At 46.5% G+C, this 23,128-nt stretch overlaps 1 protein-coding gene across 5 annotated transcripts in view; it reads left to right on the top strand.

Moving 5' to 3' along the window:
- The first annotated feature begins 2,618 nt into the window (after positions 1-2,618).
- The window catches only part of LOC118394033 (intermembrane lipid transfer protein VPS13A-like), a 72,032-nt gene continuing 51,522 nt past the window's right edge, over positions 2,619-23,128 (top strand). Inside the window, exons 1-30 of one of the 5 annotated variants that reach the window (XM_052461276.1) lie at positions 2,619-3,859; positions 6,480-6,523; positions 6,629-6,671; positions 6,831-6,926; positions 7,038-7,139; positions 7,380-7,489; positions 7,623-7,682; positions 7,988-8,047; positions 8,164-8,244; positions 8,360-8,417; positions 8,636-8,763; positions 9,081-9,187; positions 9,420-9,591; positions 10,109-10,171; positions 10,443-10,575; positions 12,899-12,993; positions 13,116-13,258; positions 13,725-13,926; positions 14,157-14,271; positions 14,698-14,834; positions 15,386-15,518; positions 15,672-15,789; positions 17,961-18,105; positions 19,004-19,088; positions 19,224-19,402; positions 19,535-19,691; positions 20,352-20,431; positions 20,585-20,644; positions 20,770-20,962; positions 21,190-21,306. In XM_052461276.1, the coding sequence (XP_052317236.1) occupies positions 3,760-3,859; positions 6,480-6,523; positions 6,629-6,671; positions 6,831-6,926; positions 7,038-7,139; positions 7,380-7,489; positions 7,623-7,682; positions 7,988-8,047; positions 8,164-8,244; positions 8,360-8,417; positions 8,636-8,763; positions 9,081-9,187; positions 9,420-9,591; positions 10,109-10,171; positions 10,443-10,575; positions 12,899-12,993; positions 13,116-13,258; positions 13,725-13,926; positions 14,157-14,271; positions 14,698-14,834; positions 15,386-15,518; positions 15,672-15,789; positions 17,961-18,105; positions 19,004-19,088; positions 19,224-19,402; positions 19,535-19,691; positions 20,352-20,431; positions 20,585-20,644; positions 20,770-20,962; positions 21,190-21,306 (3,316 nt within the window). In that variant the 5' untranslated portion in view covers positions 2,619-3,759. The remainder of the gene's footprint in view (positions 3,860-6,479; positions 6,524-6,628; positions 6,672-6,830; positions 6,927-7,037; positions 7,140-7,379; positions 7,490-7,622; positions 7,683-7,987; positions 8,048-8,163; positions 8,245-8,359; positions 8,418-8,635; positions 8,764-9,080; positions 9,188-9,419; positions 9,592-10,108; positions 10,172-10,442; positions 10,576-12,898; positions 12,994-13,115; positions 13,259-13,724; positions 13,927-14,156; positions 14,272-14,697; positions 14,835-15,385; positions 15,519-15,671; positions 15,790-17,960; positions 18,106-19,003; positions 19,089-19,223; positions 19,403-19,534; positions 19,692-20,351; positions 20,432-20,584; positions 20,645-20,769; positions 20,963-21,189; positions 21,307-23,128) is intronic. The other 4 variants (XM_052461275.1, XM_052461274.1, XM_052461278.1 and 1 more) reach the window with 4 other exon arrangements.

Genomic DNA, 23,128 nt, shown 5'->3' with positions numbered 1-23,128 from the left:
AAGCATATTGATGCTACCTTTGTATCACAGTGTGATTATAAAACTGGGCGGGACACAAATTACATTTTAGAATGTGGGGGGGGGGGGAGATCATGCCCCCCATTCCCAGTCAAAGTTGCGCCCCTGGGTTCGAGGGACATTTATTTGTACTTTTACCCTTTTTTCTCCCCAATGTCATGGTATCCAATTGGTAGTTACAGTCTTGTCTCATCTCTGAAACTCCCATATGGACTCGGGAGAGGCGAAGATCGAGAGCCATGCGTCCTCCGAAAGACGACCCAACCAAGCTACACTGCTTTCTTGACACAATACCCACTTAACCCGGAAGCCAGCCACACCAATCTGTCAGAGGAAACACCCTACACCTGGCGACCGTATCAGCGTGCATCCGCCCAGCCTGCCACAGGAGTCGCTAGAGCGCAATGGAACAAGGACATCCCTGCCGGGCCAACCCTCCCCTAACCTGGATTATGCTTTACCAATTGTGTGTCGTCCCATGGGTCTCCCTGTCACGGCCGACTCTAACCAGGATCTCTAGTGGCACAGCTAGCAAATGCGATGCAGTGCCATAGACCATTGCGCCACTCGAGAGGTCCCCGAGGCACATAAATAGGGAAAATGGTAAAATATAGAAATAACAAGCAATGCTTATTAAGGGTTAAAGGTTTAAATGTGGTTGTTTGAACCATGTTAACAGTAACAAAGAAACGTGAATATACAAACACTCACTCAAATAAACCAGAGAAGAAGAGGCTAAGCGAGAGGGATAACTGGGTCAAAAATCTGTCTTCTGCAGCAGGTGGTGTTTTTTCCACTCACCAAGTGAGGAGTTTTGCATGCTTATTTTGGCGTATTTGCTGTGTGGCTCATTTAGTATATATCGAATATAAGTTTCGTAACGCCTTTTTACAAGTTTGTTACAAGGTTGTTACAAGTGTACTGATATAAGTAGGACACTTGACATCCTCGGCAACTTTGAGAGAAAAAAAAAACTTTCAATCAGATAAAAACCTTGTGACCCATTCAAAAGTGTCACACAAGCATGAAGATGTCATGCACCAGGGCAGGGTTGCCAGGATTTGCTCAAATTTCCTAGTAAGCTAAAGTATTTAGCTAGCACTCCTGTCAGGTAGCTAGCTACAGTTGCCCATAGCTGGCTAGCTAGTTCTACAGTTTGGTCATTTATTCCAATACATTTCAGAATTGCAAAAAATATATTTATGAATCTCCTCACTACGAGACTAAGCCAATTTGCCAACTCTAAAATCAATGTATATGTGTATATATATATTTTTTTTTTGCAAGCTAGCTTCATACTTTTTTCTAACATGCCGAAAATACAGCCTTGTTTGTTGAATTTGACACTTCGCGGCCACCAGAGTTTGACATGTGACTACAGTTTACATTGAATTGTGGCTCATATTAACCCGTTGAGGGGGTAAAATAATGTGTTTGGAATGCAACCCTAGTGTATTCATATGTTTTACGAAAATGGATTGGAAATAGGTGTCTCCATAACGACCATCTAAATGTATTTATTTGTATTTATTGCAGAAAAAACAGTATACAAACGACAATCTAAATAGCCTATATACAACTTGGTAAAAAGTTCTCAGGACGTGCGCTGCTTCCTCTTCTCTCGCTCACATGACTCAGCCAATAGCTGTAGTGCTCTCTCAACACACACCCATCCGTCCCTCCCCAACACTCACTCCCTCAGCAACAACCTGCCTCTGCCAGACAGTGAGCAACAGGTCACAGTGAATATATATAAATATATATTTGTTAAGAGAAATGCCATGGCGGCCGCAGTGCAACTTACTAATAGCCCCAAAAACGTAACCAATACATTTTCACGAGCGACATCGTCTTCAAAGTAGCCCAATTCGCGAGAAAACAGCAAATGTGCAACACCGCTTGAGAGGAACCAATGGGATAATCGAGGTGGGCACATGCGGGAATGCCCAAACACAGGAACGCCCCAAATTGCGGGCTGCAGTTGCACACTATTGGCCTTTTATTTTCTATATGCCATAGACTATGGCGACTCCTATTGTTGGAGTCGAAAGTAGTCGACTCCTGTGGTTAAAGTTGAAAGAGGCGACTCTTGCTCGACTCGAAAGCACGCTGAAACTGATGCGGACAGCCACCTCATTACAGTCCTACTAGGAAGACTTACATATGCGTTCTAGAGGACTGACATGAGCATGCCCATTTAGTCATCAATTTAGCCTATAAAATGCCTATTTTGTTTGAATATAGAAGGTAATGTGTAGGAACTAGAATACTTGACGGATCACATGGGATGATGCTGGTACTGTGTTGATACACCTATTCTTTGCCATGTTCTAGCCCTATTCGGGTATTACTAGACGGGTATTACTAGATAATTAATATTTTATATCATTGACATGATGGAAGCCTGGATTTTATTATAGGCGTGAAAATATTTCATGTTTGGCTGCCAAATGTATAGACGTCCCCGTAATATTTAAATTGATAAAGTGTGATCAAAATCGTTATTTTAGTGATCCATGGTTGACATACTTCCTAACAACAATGCCCTCCATCCTGCTGATTTGAGCTGCTGAACCATATTTGCACTTGAGATGCGTTTAAGTGAATTTACCATTTCCAAAAAGTTTAGCGGGGATGTCCTGCTTTGACATAGCTCTCCAACCCTGTTCGTGGAGCGCTACCATCCTTTAGGTTCACTCCAACCTTAATCTAGGGCTTCTGATTCAATAATTAGCTGGTTGATCAAATTAATCTGGTTGGAGCGAAAACCTAGTTGTATTACTGAATACATTCAACTGAAATGTGTCTTCCGCATTTAACCCACCCCCTCTGAATCAGAGAGGTGCGGGTCTGCCATAATCGAGATCCACGTCTACGGCGCTCGGGGAACAGTGGGTTAACTGTTATGAACGACATAACCTTGTCAGCTCGGGGATTCGATCCAACAACCTTTCGGTTACTGGCCCAACGCTCTAGGCTACCTGCCGCCCACAGGACATCAACAGCCTACCAGGGTTTCGTTAAATTATCTATAAACACAATACGTTTTACTGCACATTTAGGCCTAATTAAACATGAATTTGGCGATGTTTAATTTCAATTCACTGGCACTATGACGAATAGTTTAATCATACTCACTCGTTTAATATATACTTTAAAATACTTTAGGTGCATTTACAAGGCACTGCGATACAGATTACGAGATACAGATTACCAAAATATAGTTTATGCGCCTATTCCGACAGTCTGTCTGCCTGACCCCATCCTCTCTCTCTCCCTCGCCTGCTCTTCCATTTTAATATACAGCATTGCGATAGCCAACGTTATATATTTTGATTACCGATGCACGGTTCTGACTTTCTGCCTGGTGGTCGACATGTCTATGCCTGGCTGTGCCTCTGCCGTCTCTCCCTCTCTTTCTTCGCTGTGTATTGCACCTCCATAGCTGTGAAAGATGCGAGAGTTTGTTCTCGAAGTAGGCGACGTCAAATAGTTTCCTCCGTTGCAAAAATACTGAACCTTAGGAGTCTGTCTATTCATTTGGAATCGAAGCTTGACAACTAGAAATGGGAGTCGACTGGCAAGGAATCGATTATTTTGGAATCGACTCCCCACCACTACTCCACTGACGCAACCAAATGCTTGAGAAACTGGACTAGGTGCGACAGGTAGCTAGCTAGTCAAGAGAAACTTAATGTAAACAACTTAACATGGTGACGGAGAGGTGAACGACACAGCAACATGGTCTTCGAAAGCGTGGTGGTAGATGTCCTAAACAGGTTTCTCGGGGACTACGTTGTGAACCTTGACACCTCACAACTCAAGCTCGGGATTTGGGGAGGTAACGTTACTTTGACGATTAAGTGTTATGGTTTGCAAGACAACGGGCACACTATTTTCACGGCACTTAAATACGAAGTGATTTTGGATAGCCCTGGTCCATTTCCTAACCTGCTACGAAAAAGTCACTTCGGTAACGTTACGAGTATCGAAGTTCCGTGAAAATAGTTTTTCCCAGAGTAATACATGGCTGGTTTGTTGAGGGAAAGTACTGCTACGATGCTGGCTTGTTAAGGTTTTGTTGGCAACTGGCTAGCTATTATGGGGTTTTATTTGCTAACTAGGTAGCTACGTTTGCTAGCCTACATCAGTCAACTAGCCCAGGTAGCCACCTTCACAGGTTTGCTCGCAAGCCCTACCCCCAAAAAGCCAACGTTTTTTTGTTTGGCTGGAGTCCAAGTGTGGTCACGCCCGTTTCTTATTATTTGTCTTCTTCTATGGTATAATGGCGTTCGCAACAATTAGAAGTGCATTTCGCCACTTACTGTGCGGGTGGATAATAAGGATCCCAAAAAGGAAAACGTTCGAGTAAAAATAAATAGACAAACTATAAACATTTTTTTTTATCTACCTGCTTTTCTGTAAAAACCTCATTCTAATCAGGTCCCAATACAGGCTTAGAAGCCTCCTGTAAGGGCTGGACATTTCATAGGACCATAGTCCTTGTACTGCTTCTGTCTTGGAGCCCCCAAAACTTCTCGGCTACAGATATGATATCCAGCTTCTTGGACTTCTTAGACACTTGTGCTGTACAATTAATGACTGTGGCTATAAATGACACAAAATCCACTTTCACAGTGAGTGTATCCAGATCACTTGATTGACTTCAAACACAAGCAACTGGTTTCAATGCATCCACCACCATAATGCATCCACCACCATATCTTCAACACTGTTGCCTCTTTCCCCTTCAACTCTCTTCACAGGCCTCCACATAGGAGAATCGTTACGCAGCCCTGATCTTTGACACCTCGACCTCATTCACTCTAACAGGGCACTCAAGGCTGTTCGGAGTGTGATCCCCACCACAGTTGCAACATTTTCCATTCACAGATTATTCAATATCATACTTCTCCCGTCTGCAAACATTTGACACGTGGCCAATTTTGCATATTTTTTATATTGATTTTTATGAGCTCTTCAACCAAAACCTAATATTATCTGAGTGAACAAGTAACACAACAATTACATACTTATTTAATTTATTTCATAAACAAAGTTATGCAACACCCAATGATGCTCTGTAAAAAATGTATTGCCCACTTAAACTCAATAACCGGTGCCACCTTTAGCTGCAATGACTCCAACCAAACACTTCCTGTAGTTGTTGGTCAGTCTCTATTGTCGCAGTGGAGGAATTTTGGCCCACTCTTCCATGCAGGACTGCTTTAACTCAGTGACATTTGTGGGTTTTCATGCATGAACTGCGCATTTCAAGTCCTGCCACAACATATCAACTGGGATTAGATCTGGACTTTGACTAGGCCATTCCAAAATGTCAAATTTGTTGCTTTTAAGCCATTTTTATGTAGACTTGATTGTGTGTTTTGGATCATTGTCTTGCTGCATGACCCAGCTGCACTTCAGCTGTGCTTCAACGGATGGCCTGACATTCTCATGTAGAATTCTCTGAACAGAGCAGAATTCATGGTTCCTTCTTTTAAGGCAAGTGGTCCAGGTCCTAAGGCAGCAAAGCATCCCCAAACCATCACACTACCACCGTGATGGTATAAGGTTCTTACTGTGGAAGGCAGCTTTTGGTTTTCGCCAGGCATGTCATCCAAAAAGTTATACTTTTGAATCATCTGTCCATAGAACATTCTTCCAAGAGTCTTGATAATCATCCAGGTGTTTCCAGATGTTTTTGGCAAACTTGAGTCAACTTTTTGTACATCACATCATGGGTCCCATTATGCCTGGCGAAAACCAAACAAAGCATTCCACAGTAAGAGCCTCATACCAACGGTCAAGCATATCAGAGAATTCTACAGGAGAATGTCAGATCATCCGTCTGTGAGCTGAAGCTGAAGCGCAGCTGGGTCATGCAGCAAGACAATGATCCAAAACACACAATCAAGTCTACATGAAAATGGCTAAAAAGCAAAACATTTGACATTTTGGAATGGCCTAGTCAATTTTGGAATGGCCTAGTCAATTTTGGAATGGGCTAGTCAATTTTGGAATGGCCTAGTCAATTTTGGAATGGCCTAATCCTAATTGAGATGATGTGGCAGGACTTGAAATGAGCAGTTCATGCTTGAAAACCCACAAATGTTGCATTTCTGCATGAAGAGTGGGCCAAAATTTCTCCACTGCGATGTGAGAGACTGATCAACAACTACAGGAAGCATTTGGTTGCAGTCATTGCACCTAAAAGTTGCACAACCAGAAAGATATGATACTTGGAGTTGTAAGTCCAAAGCCTGACACCTTGCCAACAGACAGAGCATATGATAACACAAGGTGCCGCTTGCCAATATTTGTATTGTGAAGTTATTTGTCAGCTTAGGCTCAGTCCTATATGTTTCCAACCTCATGGTACTATGTATCTATTAGTGCTGTATATTCATGTAACAGTGCTTCTTGAGTCTTTTTAAACCAATATGCTTTTTTCCCCCTAGGTGATGCTGTGCTCAGAAATCTTGAAATAAAGGAAAATGCCTTGGTAGGTTTTACATGAATGGCTAGGCCTACTGCTAAACGTATCAGTTGTTAATTATGTCGGTACATTGACATTATATTGTGCTGAATATTTTTGTTCTTGTTTCAGAGTCAACTTGACATTCCTTTTAAAGTAAGAGCCGGACATATAGGTAAGATTTGTACGATGACTCTCAACCCAACACCTACCGTAACCCTATGACATTTACAATAGTACCTCCCTCCTACTCCCTCTTTCTCACTCTTCAATCTCTTTCTATTTGTTCTCTCCCTCTGCTGTATGTGTGTGTTTGTGTGTGTGGTTCTGTCAGGACGTTTGGAGCTGAAGATTCCATGGAAGAATCTGTACACCCAGTCAGTGGAAGCTACACTGGATGGAGTTTACCTGCTCATCGTGCCCACAGCCAGTGAGAACCTGACCGTATCACCGATATGCATTAACCCTAGCTGTAGTGTGTGTGTGTGTGCATGTGTCTTTGCTTTTGTTAATGGGTATCCTATGTCTTTGCATGTTTCAGGTATAAAGTATGATGCAGAGAAGGAGGAGAAACAGCTTCAGGAGGCTCGTCAGAGGGAGCTGCAGAGGATCGAAGAGACCAAACAGAAAGCAGCGGAACAAGGTCAGAGTTCATGTGTCTGTCTGTTTTTGGCAGTTAGTTACAATATTATAAATTTTGAGTCTTTGTAAGTTATGTATAGCTTCAAAATGTTTAAAACCGTCATGTGCATCTCAGACTGTCAGTCAGTGTTTACATTTCCCCAGATGCACCCCTTGGCAGGGCTGCCTTTGGGTTAAAACACAGACTCAGGACTGTGACTTTAATGCATGTGTTCTTATATCATGTTCATTGGTGTCACAGAAAACCCCGCACTTGAGAAACAAGACACCTTTGTGGAGAAACTGGTGACACAGGTGATCAAGAACCTTCAGGTGAAGATCTCCAACATCCACATCCGCTATGAGGATGACGTGAGTATTCTGCCTAGTGTACTACAATAGTACTACACTAGTTCTACAGTACTAGAACAATGTATATTACTACTGTGTTGCATTACTGTAAGTTTCTTTCTCCTCTCATCTCTTTCTCTCTTCTCTTTCTCAGGTCACCAATCCCAAATGCCCATTATCATTTGGAATGTCTCTACAGAACCTCAGCCTTCAGGTAATGTGTGTGTCGCCTTCTCATGAAATCTGTCCTTCATTGTGGATGATGTACAATCTAAATTGCAGCGGTTCGATTTAGTTAACAGTCTGAATGTGAGATATGTGATGTTGCCGTGGTTAAAGGGATAGTTCACCCAAATGACATTGGTTTCCTTACCCTGTAAGCAGTCTATGGACAAGGTATGACAGCAATCCATGCTTTGGTTTTGTTATGGTTGTGGTCAAGAGTTATGGTCTATTTGTGGTCTGATGCCGAAACAGTATCACGTAACTTCTCAACCCCAAAACTGTGTTACCCCACAGACTGCAGATGAGAACTGGAAACCTTGTCTTCTGAATGAGAAAGCCAAGCTGTTTTTCAAGGTAGAGTATTCTTTACAGCAATGGTTATTCTGTAGATGAGTTTTACATACATTGTGACACTATTATACAGTCAACAGCATTCTAAGCTGTTTTCTGTTGTGCTTTTTCCTCCTCAGCTTGTCCAGTTGGACAATCTCTTTGCCTACTGGAACGTGAACTCAATGCTGTACTCCAATCACATGCCAGACGAGGCCCTGGTGAGTGACCGTGTCATCATTCAGCACCGTTGCTGAGCGGTGAGTCTCTTAAGTGAGAGTGATGTCTATCTATGATGTCTAATTAAGTGTCTCTTCCTGTCTGTCGTTTCCACAGCGATGCCTCCAGAACAGCATGGATATCTACAGTTCCACCCCCATGAAACACGATTTCAGTGAGTGTTGCCTAGTCGATACAGGGGTGTGACATCATTCATCATCTGGATCAGTCTTGGTATTCATGTTGCCATCCACCTGATACAGGGAATCAAATCAGTCATTTGAGTGTATTGTAATTGAATACTTTTTCTCATTATTTAAACCCACTGTTGAATTGTTGTTTAATTCGGTATCATATCCTTATTAACCTAATTTTCCTGTTCAATGCTGGCAGTTTTTCGTCCGATAACGGCCAATGCGAAGCTGAGCATGAACCCTCGGTCAGACGTAAACTTCTCTTCACCCAAGGTAGACTTGGTAGTCAACCTGAGAGAGGTGGCCGTGGAGCTGAACAGGCCACAGGTGAGACGGGAGAGAGGCCATGAAAGAGAGGGCGAGAAAGGGCTACAATTTTATTTGAGCAAAAGAGCAAATTTGCCCCCAAAAATACTGTAAAACTCTGCATAGAATCTGCATTGTGACTTCAACTATGTGCATAATAAGGAGGGTGGCTATTATTTAACCACAGTGAAGGACACTGATACATGCAATTTCCACAATTTTGCTATCCTGTCTATTTGAAATGTTATAGTATTTTTACCAATATAAAATCGGGTTTATTATTTCCCTCTCTGTCTTCTTCATCAACCCCTGAACTCTGACTCTTTCCCTCTCTGCAGTATATCAGCATTCTGGAGCTCCTGGGCTCGGTGGATATGATGTCACGCAACCTGCCGTACAGGAAATACCGGCCGCAATTCCACGTGCACACCAACGCCTACATATGGTCAACACTCACTCTTTTGTTTCTTATACAAAAAAATACTTAAACCCTTTTCTCTTGATGTATTGATGACAATTGTGGTTATTGTTAATGTTTAGGCAGTGAATGATAATTGTGTCATGTTGCATGCCACCCAGTATAAGATTATTAGACACATTTTTCCAATCAATTGAGTTACAGTGATGTCATAGACTAGGCCCATTGTGACTGTCACTCTGCTTGTGTTTTCATCTAGGTGGCAGTATGTGATTATGGGCATCATGGAGGTGGACGTGAAGCCACGGCTGCACATGTGGTCGTGGCAGCACATCCACCGCCACCGGCAGACAGTCAAGTGTTACAGAGCGCTCTACAAGTCCAAGATCACCAACAAGAAGCCCACTGAGAAGCTGCTCAGGGAAGTGGAGGTTTGTGGAGATCAGGGTCATGTTCATTAGGCACCAAATGGAGGAGAACTGACAAATAGGAAGGGACGACCTGGACTTGTCCAAAAAGAAGCACACATTAAAATGTTCTATTGCAAAAGGTTTTGAAACATTTTCCGTTGCGTTCCCTAAAGAGAGGAACCCAGACCTGCATTCAAATAGTATTTGTTTTGTTTCCAAAACTTGAGCTTGCCTGGCTGTAATTTGACCAATGGAATACTCCCCAAAGTTCAAGCCTTGCCCATCTGGCACTTCGGGCTGACTCAATCAGGCACTCAAAGTATTTAAAAGAAAACAAAATGCTCTTTGAACCCAGGTGTGGTGGAGATTGAGAAAGGCCTACACCTCCCTCTCTTTCAGAGTTGCAACCCCAGTCCTTTTCTCTACTCTGCTGCATTGATTGATGGACGTTAAGTAATTGATGAAGTAATAATTGATCGATTCCCATAAAGGTCCGGGAACTGTTTTAATGGATCCATCTTTCCCTCCATGTGCCCAGGAGACTGAGCGGACTCTGGATATTTTTAACATCACGCTGGCCAGGCAGCAAGCTGAGATGGAGGTACGGATTGAGCTATCTGTTGAATTATTCCTAGATAACTACCTCTCTTCTCTGCATCTACTGTAATGTGTTTAGCCTGTCTGTCCGTCAACTAACTCATTTGTTCAAAATGGCAGTAAAGCATGACTGAAATAACCCTACTTAGTCACACTGCCATAGCTTAACCACCAGTGCAACACGTGGTCACAGTCTAACTAACAGTGGTTCCAGCTAGTGGTTGTGGCTGAGGCGTTATGTGTAGACTGTGACCAGCAATGGTTGGTTGTTCCAGGCGAGCAAGGCGGGTCTGCGTATCTTTCGTCCGGGGGTGAAGGTGGAGGAGGAATCTCAGGGCTGGGTGGGCTGGATGTGGTCCGGCTGGTCAGGAGATGACGGCGCCAAGTCCAAGGAGGTCAAGACCGGAGGTGAGACTGCCAACATACCCAATCACCATGCTCCATTTTGTACATACAAAGCTTCAATGAAATACAACTCTCCTTCAGTGGCCTCCAACTGCTCTTAAATACAAGTAAAACTAAATGCATGCTCTTCAACCGATCGCTGCCTGCACCTGCCCGCCTTTCCAACATCACTACTCTGGATGGTTCTGACTTAGAATATGTGGACAACTACAAATACCTAGGTGTCTGGTTAGTCTGTAAACTCTCCTTCCAGACTCACATCAAACATGTCTAATCGAAAGTTAAATCTAGAATTGGCTTCCTATTTCGCAAACAAAGCATCCTTCACTCATGCTGCCAAACATACCCTCGTAAAACTGACTATCCTACCGATCTTTGACCTCGGCGATGTCATTTACAAAATAGCCTCCAATACCCTACTCAATAAATTGGATGCAGTCTATCACAATGCCATCCGTTTTGTCACCAAAGCCACCACTGCGACCCCTACACTCTCGTTGGCTGGCCAAACCCACTGGCTCCAGGTCATCTACAAGACCCTGCTAGGTAAAGTCCCCCCTTATCTCAGCTCGCTGGTCACCATAGCAGCACCCACCTGTAGCACGCGCTCCAGCAGGTATATCTCTCTGGTCACCCCCAAAACCAATTCTTTGGCCGCCTCTCCTTCCAGTTATCTGCTACCAATGACTGGAACGAACTACAAAAATATCTGAAACTGGAAACACTTATCTCCCTCACTAGCTTTAAGCTCCAGCTGTCAGAGCAGCTCACAGATTACTGCACCTGCACATAGCCCATCTATAATATAACCCAAACAACTAACTCTCCCCCTACTGTATTTATTTATTCATTTAGCTCCTTTGCACCCCATTATTTCTATTTCTACTTTGCACATTCTTCCACTGCAAATCTACCATTCCAGTGTTTTACTTGCTATATTGTATTTACTTTGCCACCATGGTCTTTTTCTTTTTTTTTGCCTTTACCTTCCTTATCTCACCTAATTTGCTCGCATTGTATATAGAATTATTTTTCTACTGTATTATTGCTGTGTTTGTTTTACTCCATGTGTAACTCTGTGTTGTTGTATGTGTCGAACTGCTTTCATTTATCTTGGCCAGGTCGCAATTGTAAATGAGAACGTGTTCTCAACTTGCCTACCTGGTTAAATAAAGGTGAAATAAAAACCGTCCATTGTCCAGGAGGCTGTCGCTCCTTTCCACAGAATCCTCTTGACACAGGTGAAGCACGGTTGGAGTTTAGAAGACCGCATCGGCACATGCGTTCTGAACCAACCAAACATTTATTTTATTGGGAGAAATTGGCAGCAAATCAAAGTTGTTACTTTGCAAAGTGATGCATGGGCACCGTGAGAGGAGAGTGTCCTTGGATTTAGACAGACATATCAGCAATAAATGAGATCAGACGAGTAGGCTACCAGGGCACCAATGCTTACTCTTCTACAGGTCGCCTTGCCTCTTTTCTCATAAGGCCAACGTGCCAATCATTCAGCTGGTTTACTGTGTGTCATTCAGCTGGTTTACTGTGTGTCATTCAGCTGGTTTACTGTGTGTCATTCAGCTGGTTTACTGTGTGTCATTCAGCTGGTTTACTGTGTGTCATTCAGCTGGTTTACTGTGTGTCATTCAGCTGGTTTACTGTGTGTCATTCAGCTGGTTTACTGTGTGTCATTCAGCTGGTTTACTGTGTGTCATTCAGCTGGTTTACTGTGTGTCATTCAGCTGGTTTACTGTGTGTCATTCAGCTGGTTTACGGTGTGTCATTCAGCTGGTTTCAAAATGACATCATCAGGACACATTGGGTGATTTTTAACCAATTATGAGAAGGCATTGCCTATTAATTGTCTACTAAGTGGTTGATGATGTCATTGTAAACACTTATCTTTTTTACTTCAAAACATAGAAATGTGTCATTTTCACATGTTGATGTCGGGATGATGAAGATGATGACATTTTCCTTTAACCCTGTCCTGTCCCACCCTATGAATTATCAAATGTTTGACATTTCCCTTCAACCCTGTCCTGTCCCACCCTATGAATTATCAAGTATTGAATCATGTTGATAACAAGGTGCTCATGATGATGATGATGATGATAATAATGGTTTTGGACCAGTTATGTCTTTGACTTGGATTTAATTGCGCACTTGGAATTGCATTTAGCATTTTCTTCCCTCTTGTAAAGTTGATTTGAAATTATCTTGATGATAAGGCGCTCCTGATGAGGATGATGTTTTAATGTTTGTTTTTGTGAAACTAGACACATTTTATGGACAATATAAAAATAAAAATCTTTATTCTCCTCAGCTTTTGGTGAGCTTATGACTCCTGCCGAGAAGGCCAAACTCTACACTGCCATTGGCTACAGTGAGGTAGCTGTCAATCACAACCTGCCAAAGAACGTGAGTGGCTACTGTATATTTCCTACACATCATAGTGCAGTACAGCAATCCCTGGATATAGAAAGATAACCCAGGACACTATTCACAATCTCTCTTGTCCCTCTCTCATTTTGCTTTTGCAGTTTGAGGACATTAAGATACATTTTCACATGAAGAGGATGTCTTTCTCAATGAAAGACAACAAGGATCAGAATGAAATCCTCAAGGTCACAGTTGAAGACCTGAAATCCATGCTGACCCAGAGGCCCGGAGCACAAGCCATTAAGTATGCACAGTACACACTCTGGGGTGTGTTCGGTGAGGGGAAACGTTCAGAACGTTGCACACAGAAATGAAGAGCTGACATGATGTCAAAATTTACATGACAGAATATCATATCTGTTCTACAAAATCAATTTATAATCGGTAACTCTATACACTTGTGAACAGACCCTGTGTTTAAATACTTCCCCCTCCTTCCCTGTTGTAGTGCTTTATCAATGGGATATTGTTGCCAGGTTTTTGTTGTCGCGCCATAGTCCAAGAGCAAACTTGAGAACAGCTGACGACACTATTTTGCAATGCTCCGTTTGTCGGTATCTCTCTCTTTCTCCCCCTTTGCTTTTCCCTCATCTATCTCCCCTTTTTCTCTCTCCCCCTTTCTCGCTCTCCAGACTTCTCTCTCTTCCACTGCTCCCTCCACTCTCTGCCCTTGGTTCTGATGCTGCTGGTGTTGTTGTTGTTGCCCTCAGGTTGTCGGCCCAGCTTAGTCTGTTTGAGGTGAAAGGACTGGCAAATAATCGGCCGGCGCCCACCCTGCTGTCGTCGAGGAAGGCTGCCACGGTAACAGGGACCCCCCTGCTTGACATCCTGTTTGAGACCAACCCTCTGGATGAGAGTGCTGACCAGCGGCTCCACGTCGAGTCCCAGCCTCTGGAGATCATCTATGACGCTGTTAGTGTGTGTGTGTGTGTGTGTGTGTGTGTGTGTGTGTGTGTGTGTGTGTGTGTGTGTGTGTGTGTGTGTGTGTGTGTGTGTGTGTGTGTGTGTGTGTGTGTGTGTGTGTGTGTGTTTACATGACTATATCAGTTGTTCCTCGGTTCAATCTGGGTGTGGAGTTGTTAGAACAAAATGAGTGTGTTTGCATGTGTAACAACATGGGTACCTGTGTCTCCCTCCGGCAGGTGACGGTGAACAGCATGTCTGCGTTCTTCTTGCCGCCTGATGACCTCCAGCTAGACGAGCTGACCAACGCCACTCTCATGAAGCTGGAACAATTCCGAGACCGCACCTCCACAGGTCAGAGCCCCGCCTCTAGCTCTGACTGACAGGCCACACTCACTTTCCTGGGCTGAAACACAGCACTGATGTTAGCTAGATTACTTGTTGGTTATTACTGCATTGTCGGAACTAGAAGCACAAGCATTTCGCTACACTCGCACTAACATCTGCTAACCATGTGTATGTGACAAATAAAATTTGATTTGATTTGTTTACATATGCTGCAGGCCCAAATATGGAGATCTATTCATTTATTTTCTATGGACATGGAGGTTGGTGAGGTAAACTTATGATTAATCAGCCAGGATATCCGCCTCATTGACCTCAATCTCCAATCCATACTTCTTATTTCCTATTGACAGACACCCCTCCCTCCCCTTTCATATCCTATATTATGTAAGAACGTGTTGAAGTATGCCGTCCATTATATATTGTTGTCTGCAGGGCTGATGTACGTGATTGAGACCCAGAAGGTTCTGGATCTGAACGTCAACCTCATGGCCTCCTACGTGATCGTGCCCCAAACCGGCTTCTACGACTCCACTCAGAACCTCATGCTATTGGACCTGGGTCACTTCAAGGTAGGTCACTTCAATTGACACAGCACACACGTTTGTGTAGAGACAGCGGTTCGATCTGACTTAAGTGAGCGAGAGACGATGTACGGAAAATTTGCGAACTGTGATTGATCCTGTCATGTTGCTAAATTTCACTTGCCCAATAAGGCAACCACTGAGCAGACTCAACTTGCCTGACTGTTTAGTTTACTAGCCCCGGGCAGCCGAACCCTGCATAATAAACAGGACCTCATCCAGGGGTCCATACATTTGAGCTTTTTTTGAAAAACTATTTTGGGTATTTTTGTACGTGAAAAATCATTAGTTTATGAATATCGCCAGCTGCAACAGAATACCGTCATGGAAACCATTTGAATGTCTCTATGTCCAGTATGAAGGAAGTTAGAGGGAGTTTCACGAGCCAATGCTAACTAGCGTTAGCACAATAACTGGAAGTCTACAGGAACATTTGGCATACTAGCTGTTCATCCGACTCTGAGGTAGCAGACGAAAAGGGCTTTATTGCCTGGGAAGAAAAGTTTGAAAATCCCTGTTCTATGCCATTGTGTTATCAGGTGTCTAGTCTGAGCAGAAAGGGGCTACCCCAGCTCTCTGTAGGGAAAAGGACTATACAGGACATCATGTCCCAAGCCTACGACAGCTTCAACATCAAGCTCAGCAGCCTACAGTTCCTCTACAGCAAACCAGGTACACACACGCATACAATTATCTGCCCAAAATGTGTCATGTGACAACTATGCAGGGAAGTCGTTTTCTGTAGCTTATTGCGTTCTTGCGTTGCATACTTAGGTAGAATATAGTTAAATTAGGCTTAACAGTGGTTGTTGTGTTGTGTATTAGACGGGGACTGGAGGAAAGCCCGTAAGCTGAAGCAATCGGCCCTCCACATCCTGGAGCCTGTTGATGTCAAGGTGGTGTTCAGCAGAGCCATGGTGGTCACAGACTCACGCATGCCCAAGTAAGAGGGAGGGGAGAGGGATGGGTTCTGGGGTAGAGAGAGGGGTGGAGGAGGAGGGGGTTGGTGGGTGGGTGGGTTCTGGTGTAGAGAGCGGTGGGGGTTGGTGGGTGGGTGGGTTCTGGGATGGAGAGAGAGGGGTGGGTTGGTTCTGGGGTGGAGAGCGAGAGAGGGTGGGTTGGTTCTGGGGTGGAGAGCGAGAGAGGGTGGGTTGGTTCTGGGGTGGAGAAAGAGGGGTGGGTTGGTTCTGGGGTGGAGAAAGAGGGGTGGGTTGGTTCTGTGGGAGAGAGAGGAGGTTCTGGGGTGGAGCGAGAGAGGGTGGGTTGGTTCTGGGGTGGAGAGAGAGGGGTGGGTTGGTTCTGGGGTGGAGAAAAAGGGGTGGGTTGGTTCTGGGGTGGAGAGATGGAGGGGTGGGTGGTTTCTGGGGTGGAGAGAGGGGGTGGGAGGGTTGGTTCTGGGGTGGAGAGAGGGGGGTGGGTGGGTTCTGGGGTGGAGAGAGGGGTGGGTTGGGTGGGTGGGTTCTGGGGTGGAGAGAGAGGGGTGGGTGGGTTCTGGGGTGGAGAGAGGGGTGGGGGGTGGGTTCTGGGGTGGAGAGTGAGAGGTGGGTTGGTTCTGGGGTGGAGAGAGAGGGGGTGGGTTGGTTCTGGGGTAGAGAGAGAGGGGGTGGGTGGGTTCTGGGTTAGAGAGAGAGGGGTGGGTTGGTTCTGGGGTGGAGAGAGAGGGGTGGTTTGGTTCTGGGGTGGAGAGAGGGGTGGGTGGGTTCTGGGGTGCAGAGAGAGGGGTGGATTGGTTCTGGGGTAGAGAGAGAGGGGTGGGTGGGTTCTGGGGTGCAGAGAGGGGGTGGTTTGGTTCTGGGGTGGAGAGAGAGGGGTGGGTGGGTTCTGGGGTGCAGAGAGAGGGGTGGGTTGGTTCTGGGGTGCAGAGAGGGGGTGGGTTGGTTCTGGGGTGAGAGAGAGGGGTGGGTTGGTTCTGGGGTGGAGAGAGAGGGGGTGGGTGGGTGGGTTCTGGGGTGCAGAGAGAGGGGTGGGTTGGTTCTGGGGTAGAGAGAGAGGGGTGGGTGGGTTCTGGGGTGCAGAGAGGGGGTGGTTTGGTTCTGGGGTGGAGAGAGAGGGGTGGGTTGGTTCTGGGGTGCAGAGAGAGGGGTGGTTTGGTTCTGGGGGGGAGAGAGAGGGGTGGGTGGGTTCTGGGGTAGAGAGAGAGGGGTGGGTTGGTTCTGGGGTGGAGAGAGAGGGGTGGGTGGGTTCTGGGGTGGAGAGAGAGGGGTGGGTTGGTTCTGGGGTGCAGAGAGAGGGGTGGTTTGGTTCTGGGGTGGAGAGAGAGGGGTGGGTTGGTTCTGGGGTAGAGAGAGAGGGGTGGTTTGGTTCTGGGGTGGAGAGAGAGGGGTGGGTGGGTTCTGGGGTGCAGAGAGAGGGGTGGGTTGGTTCTGGGGTGCAGAGAGAGGGGTGGTTTGGTTCTGGGGTGGAGAGAGGGGGTGGGTTGGTTCTGGGGTAGAGAGAAAGGGGTGGGTGGGTTCTGGGGTAGAGAGAGGGGTGGGTGGGTTCTGGGGTGCAGAGAGAGGGGTGGGTTGGTTCTGGGGTAGAGAGAGAGGGGTGGGTGGGTTCTGGGGTAGAGAGAGAGGGGTGGGTTGGTTCTGGGGTAGAGAGAGAGGGGTGGGTTGGTTCTGGGGTAGAGAGAGAGGGGTGGGTTGGTTCTGGGGTGGAGAGAGAGGGGTGGGTGGGTTCTGGGGTAGAGAGAGAGGGGTGGGTGGGTTCTGGGGTAGAGAGAGAGGGGTGGGTTGGTTCTGGGGTAGAGAGAGAGGGGTGGGTGGGTTCTGGGGTAGAGAGAGAGGGGTGGGTTGGTTCTGGGGTAGAGAGAGAGGGGTGGGTTGGTTCTGGGGTAGAGAGAGAGGGGTGGGTGGGTTCTGGGGTAGAGAGAGAGGGGTGGGTGGGTTCTGGGGTAGAGAGAGAGGGGTGGGTTGGTTCTGGGGTAGAGAGAGAGGGGTGGATGGGTTCTGGGGTAGAGAGAGAGGGGTGGGTGGGTTCTGGGGTAGAGAGAGAGGGGTGGGTTGGTTCTGGGGTAGAGAGAGAGGGGTGGGTGCGATGCCGTTTTTGGACTACCACTATCTATAATCGTGTTTGTCAAAAAGCTGGTCAGATGAATGATATGAATAAAGTGTGTGTGTGCATGTGTGTCAGGTTTAAGATCTTCGGGGAGATGCCTCTCTTGTCTCTGAGGATCTCTGATGATAAGGTGCGGGCCGTGCTGGAGCTGATTAACAGCATCCCGCTGCCGGAGAGCAGGCCGGCCCCGCGCAGCACCAACACACACTCTACACCTAAGGTACTAACTCCTGGGAGTCTCTCTGCCTGTCTGTGGGTTGACTCTCTCTGTCTGTCTGTGGGTTGACTGTCGGTCTGTGGGTTGCCTCTCTCTCTCTGTCGGTCTGTGGGTTGACTCTCTCTGTCGGTCTGTGGGTTGACTCTCTCTCTCTGTTGGTCTGTGGGTTGACTCTCTATCTATCTATCTATCTATCTATCTATCTCTGCCTGTCTGTGGGTTGACTCTCTCTTTCTCTCTGCCTGTCTGTGGGCTGACTCTCTCTTTCTCTCTGCCTGTCTGTGGGTTGACTCTCTCTCTCTCTCTCTCTCTCTCTATCTCTCTCTCTCTCTCTGTCTGTCTCTGTCTGTCTGTCTGTCTGTCTGTCTGTCTGTCTGTCTGTCTGTCTGTCTGTCTGTCTGTCTGTCTGTCTGTCTGTCTGTCTGTCTGTCTGTCTGTCTGTCTGTCTGTCTGTCTGTCTGTCTGTCTGTCTGTCTGTCTGTCTCTGTCTGTCTGTCTGTCTCTGTCTGTCTGTCTGTCTGTCTGTCTGTCTGTCTGTCTGTCTGTCTGTCTGTCTCTGTCTGTCTCTGTCTGTCTGTCTGTCTGTCTGTCTGTCTGTCTGTCTGTCTGTCTGTCTGTCTGTCTGTCTGTCTGTCTGTCTGTCTGTCTGTCTGTCTGTCTGTCTGTCTGTCTGTCTGTCTGTCTGTCTGTCTGTCTGTCTGTCTGTCTGTCTGTCTGTCTGTCTGTCTGTCTGTCTGTCTGTCTGTCTGTCTGTCTGTCTGTCTGTCTGTCTGTCTGTCTGTCTGTCTGTCTGTCTGTCTGTGGGTTGACTGTAATGTTGGTTGTAGTTTTGTGTGTCAATAGATTTCTATTGGGTTGTGTGTGTGTTCGTGTCTAATTTCTGCTTGTTTTTCTTCCGCAGGCTCCAAAGCAGTCGTACACCCCTCAGTTAACCCCCAGGCAACCAACCATGGCTGAACTGCGCAACTCCCTCATATGGGAATCAGGTGAGAGACATGCACGCACACATACAGCCCATACAGCCCATTACAAATGGATCTTTGTACTTTACGCATACACACAACTGTGATCATGACAGACGTTAGTGTGGCATTATCATTTAAGTGTGTGTGTGTGTGCAGGCTCAGAGGAGGACCTGTTCTACGATGCTCCCAGCTCTCCTATAGGCGACAGTCCGTTCTTCCCCGACAACATGCCCAGCCCCCTGCAACGCTCCGACTCGGTCAAGAGGAGAGGTCTGGTCAAGAAAGACCCCAAGAAGAACATGACAGAGTTCCTCATGACGTTTGAGATCAACAAGGTATGCTTAACATAATATACATCTGTGTGTGAGAGAGTCCTTAAACACTTCATTTAGATGTTTTCACTCTAATTGCTAATACATCTGTGTGTGTATATGTGTGTACTTGAACTCCCTCATTCTGCTGTCTAGCTGTCTGTTCAGCTGTGTCGTCTGTCTAGAGGCCAGGAGGTCACAGTGTTACACCTGGACGTCGAGCGTCTCGGCACCGAGCTAAAGATTCGCACCTTCGACATGACATCTAACACCTTTCTACGCGAGATCTGCCTAGAGTGCTCAGAGTATATGGGTAGGTGAGGGGGTGGGTGGGAATCGTTGTCTCTTAAAGGTAGGCCTGTCAACTAACTGATCCAGAAATTCACTATCGAAAATGTATCTTAAACATTTCAATATTCAAATAATAGTTAATATAATTAGCATAGATTTACATAAATATGTAAATGTATAAATCTGGGTCTTATGCGCCTTCGCTACAGCCTTCTCCACACCAGCTCTGACATTAGGGGAGACGCCAGAAAAGGTAGCCACACTTGAATGTGCCTGTTTATGCCATTGAAACCAGCATTTCTCTCCTGTCCTATTTGTTTTTCAAATGAACTTTATTCCGTTGTCCACCACATTCAAAGGTAGTAATCTAGTCATGTTTGATAGCAACCTATTGGAGTTGTTGCATCTTTACATCACCCCTCTTTCCACGCTTTTAACATATGTCACATGAAATCGCTTGCATCTGGTGTGTTTTTTGAATGGTGTTTTTCCCTCGATTGCATTTTTGGAACATTAGCAAGACAGCACCTTGCTGCGTTTGGAATGCGAAGAAACTATTGTCTAGATCATTATGAAATAACGTGATATGCTGCTTCCTCGTTGGCGGTTGTGTGGCATGTCTGCAGACTTCTCTGTGTGGTTTTGGTGTGATATGATTTTCTGGTTTGATATACTTGTCCAGATTCAGAGGAGAAGAAAGTGCACCTGATCACCACTCTAGACAACACAGAGGAGGACCTCCTCACATTGGAGTACACTAAGGTGTACACACACACACACACACACACACACACACACACACACACACACACACACACACACACACACACACACACACACACACACACACACACATTCTTCATCCAATGTAGATTAACAGTAGAGCAGGTCTAAAATCTTCAATGCCTCTTTCAGGCTGATAAGAACGGGCCAGAATTCAAGTCTCAGTACAATAACACTGAACAATCAGTAAAGGTAAGATCTTACAATACAACTGTGTTAACCCACATTTGGAACTTCAACATGATGTTGATTTGAGCTCAGTACTCTGCTCAGTTGTGTTCATTGTGACGGTGGTGTGTGTGTGAAATCTGTCTCAGGTGAACTTCTCATCTCTGGATGTACACCTGCACACGGAGGCTTTGCTCAATGCCATGAACTTCCTGAACAGCCTCCTCCCCCCGACCAAGGAGGCGGTGCCTAGCAAGGAGGAGCTTCCCACAATCGCAGAGGAGGACGAGGGAGAGGGGGAGGAGGGAGAGAAGGAGGAATCGGCCGTGGCAAAAAGAACATGTAATTATCAGTTTCATGGAATCCATTCCGGTTACTGGAACTAAGACTTTTCCACTGTTGAAATGTATTAGAATTTATTGTAAATGTAAATTCTCTGCCATTGTATGGACCACTTGACGTTTGATGTATTGTGATGCAAACAAAATAATTTTCTCATCAAAGCGTCTTTTACGTTTGGACAAAGGAACTACTCTTTCATCAATGTCTCTCTACCCCACTCTCCTCAGCTTCTAAGAAGTCAAAGTTTGAGGACGTGGTGAATTTGCACATAAGAGCTGATCTCAACTGTCTGAAGGTTTTCATCCGAGGCCATAGCCACATGATAGCAGAGATCGGCATTGAGGGTAACACAAGTCACCGTCCGCAACACAAGTCACCGTCCGCAACACAAGTCACCGTCCGCAACACAAGTCACCGTCCGCAACACAAGTCACCGTCCGCAACACAAGTCACCGTCCGCAACACAAGTCACCGTCCGCAACACAAGTCACCGTCCGCAACACAAGTCACCGTCCGCAACACAAGTCACCGTCCGCAACACAAGTCACCGTCCGCAACACAAGTCACCGTCTGCAACACAAGTCACCGTCCGCAACACAAGTCACCGTCCGCAACACAAGTCACCGTCCGCAACACACGTCCGCAACACAAGTCACCGTCCGCAACACAAGTCACCGTCCGCAACACAAGTCACCGTCCGCAACACAAGTCACCGTCCGCAACACAAGTCACCGTCCGCAACACAAGTCACCGTCCGCAACACATGTCCGCAACACACGTCCGCAACACAAGTCATCGTCCGCAACACACGTCACCGTCCGCAACACAAGTCACCATGTCCGCAACACAAGTCACCGTCCGCAACACAAGTCACCGTCCGCAACACAAGTCATCGTCCGCAACACACGTCTGCAACACAAGTCTGCAACACAAGTCACCGTCCGCAACACATGTCCGCAACACACGTCCGCAACACAAGTCATCATCTGCAACACATGTCTGCAACACAAGTCACCGTCCGCAACACAAGTCCGCAACACACGTCCGCAACACACGTCCGCAACACACGTCCGCAACACAAGTCACCGTCCGCAACACAAGTCATCGTCCGCAACACAAGTCACCGTCCGCAACACAAGTCACAAGTCACCGCCGCAACACAAGTCACCGTCCGCAACACAAGTCCGCAACCCACGTCCGCAACACACGTCCGCAACACACGTCCGCAACACAAGTCCGCAACACAAGTCCGCAACACAAGTCCGCAACACAAGTCCGCAACACACGTCCGCAACACAAGTCACGTCCGCAACACAAGTCACCGCAACACAAGTCAACACACAAGTCACCGCCCGTCCACAACCGAACACAAGTCACCGTCCGCTACACAAGTCACCGTCCGCTACACAAGTCACCGTCCGCAACACAAGTCACCGTCCGCAACACAAGTCACCGTCCGCTACACAAGTCACCGTCCGCAACACAAGTCACCGTCCGCTACACAAGTCACCGTCCGCAACACAAGTCACCGTCCGCAACACAAGTCACCGTCCGCAACACAAGTCACCGTCCTGCAACACAAGTCACCGCCCGGAACACAAGTCACCGTCCGCTGCAACACAAGTCACCGTCCGCTACACAAGTCACCGTCCGCAACACAAGTCACCGTCCGCAACACAAGTCACCGTCCGCAAAGTCACCATCAACACAAGTCATTCCGCAACACAAGTCACCGTCCGCTACACAAGTCACCGTCCGCTACACAAGTCACCGTCCGCAACACAAGTCACCGTCCGCTACACAAGTCACCGTCCGCTACACAAGTCACCGTCCGCTACACAAGTCACCGTCCGCAACACAAGTCACCGTCCGCAACACAAGTCACCGTCCGCAACACAAGTCACCGTCCGCAACACACGTCGCCGTCCCCGACGCAAGTCTCCTTCCGCGACACACATCCACAACAGCTGCGTGCCTGAATTATGATATTGCATACAATTATGTGTTTGTGTGATTAGTTGTATGGACAGGACACGCACGCACACACACACATTATAATGATGCTAGTGCTACCTTGTGGTAAACATGAAGAAATACTCCGGCCACGGATGATCTTTTCCTATTGGCTCTGGAACTGATATGAACACACCTTTGTGGTGCCCCACC

This window comes from Oncorhynchus keta, chromosome 14 (genome assembly GCF_023373465.1).
Source record: "Oncorhynchus keta strain PuntledgeMale-10-30-2019 chromosome 14, Oket_V2, whole genome shotgun sequence".
NCBI lineage: Eukaryota > Metazoa > Chordata > Actinopteri > Salmoniformes > Salmonidae > Oncorhynchus > Oncorhynchus keta.
The sequence above is the reverse complement of the archived record's forward strand: the minus strand, read 5'-3'. Positions and strand labels throughout refer to the sequence as shown.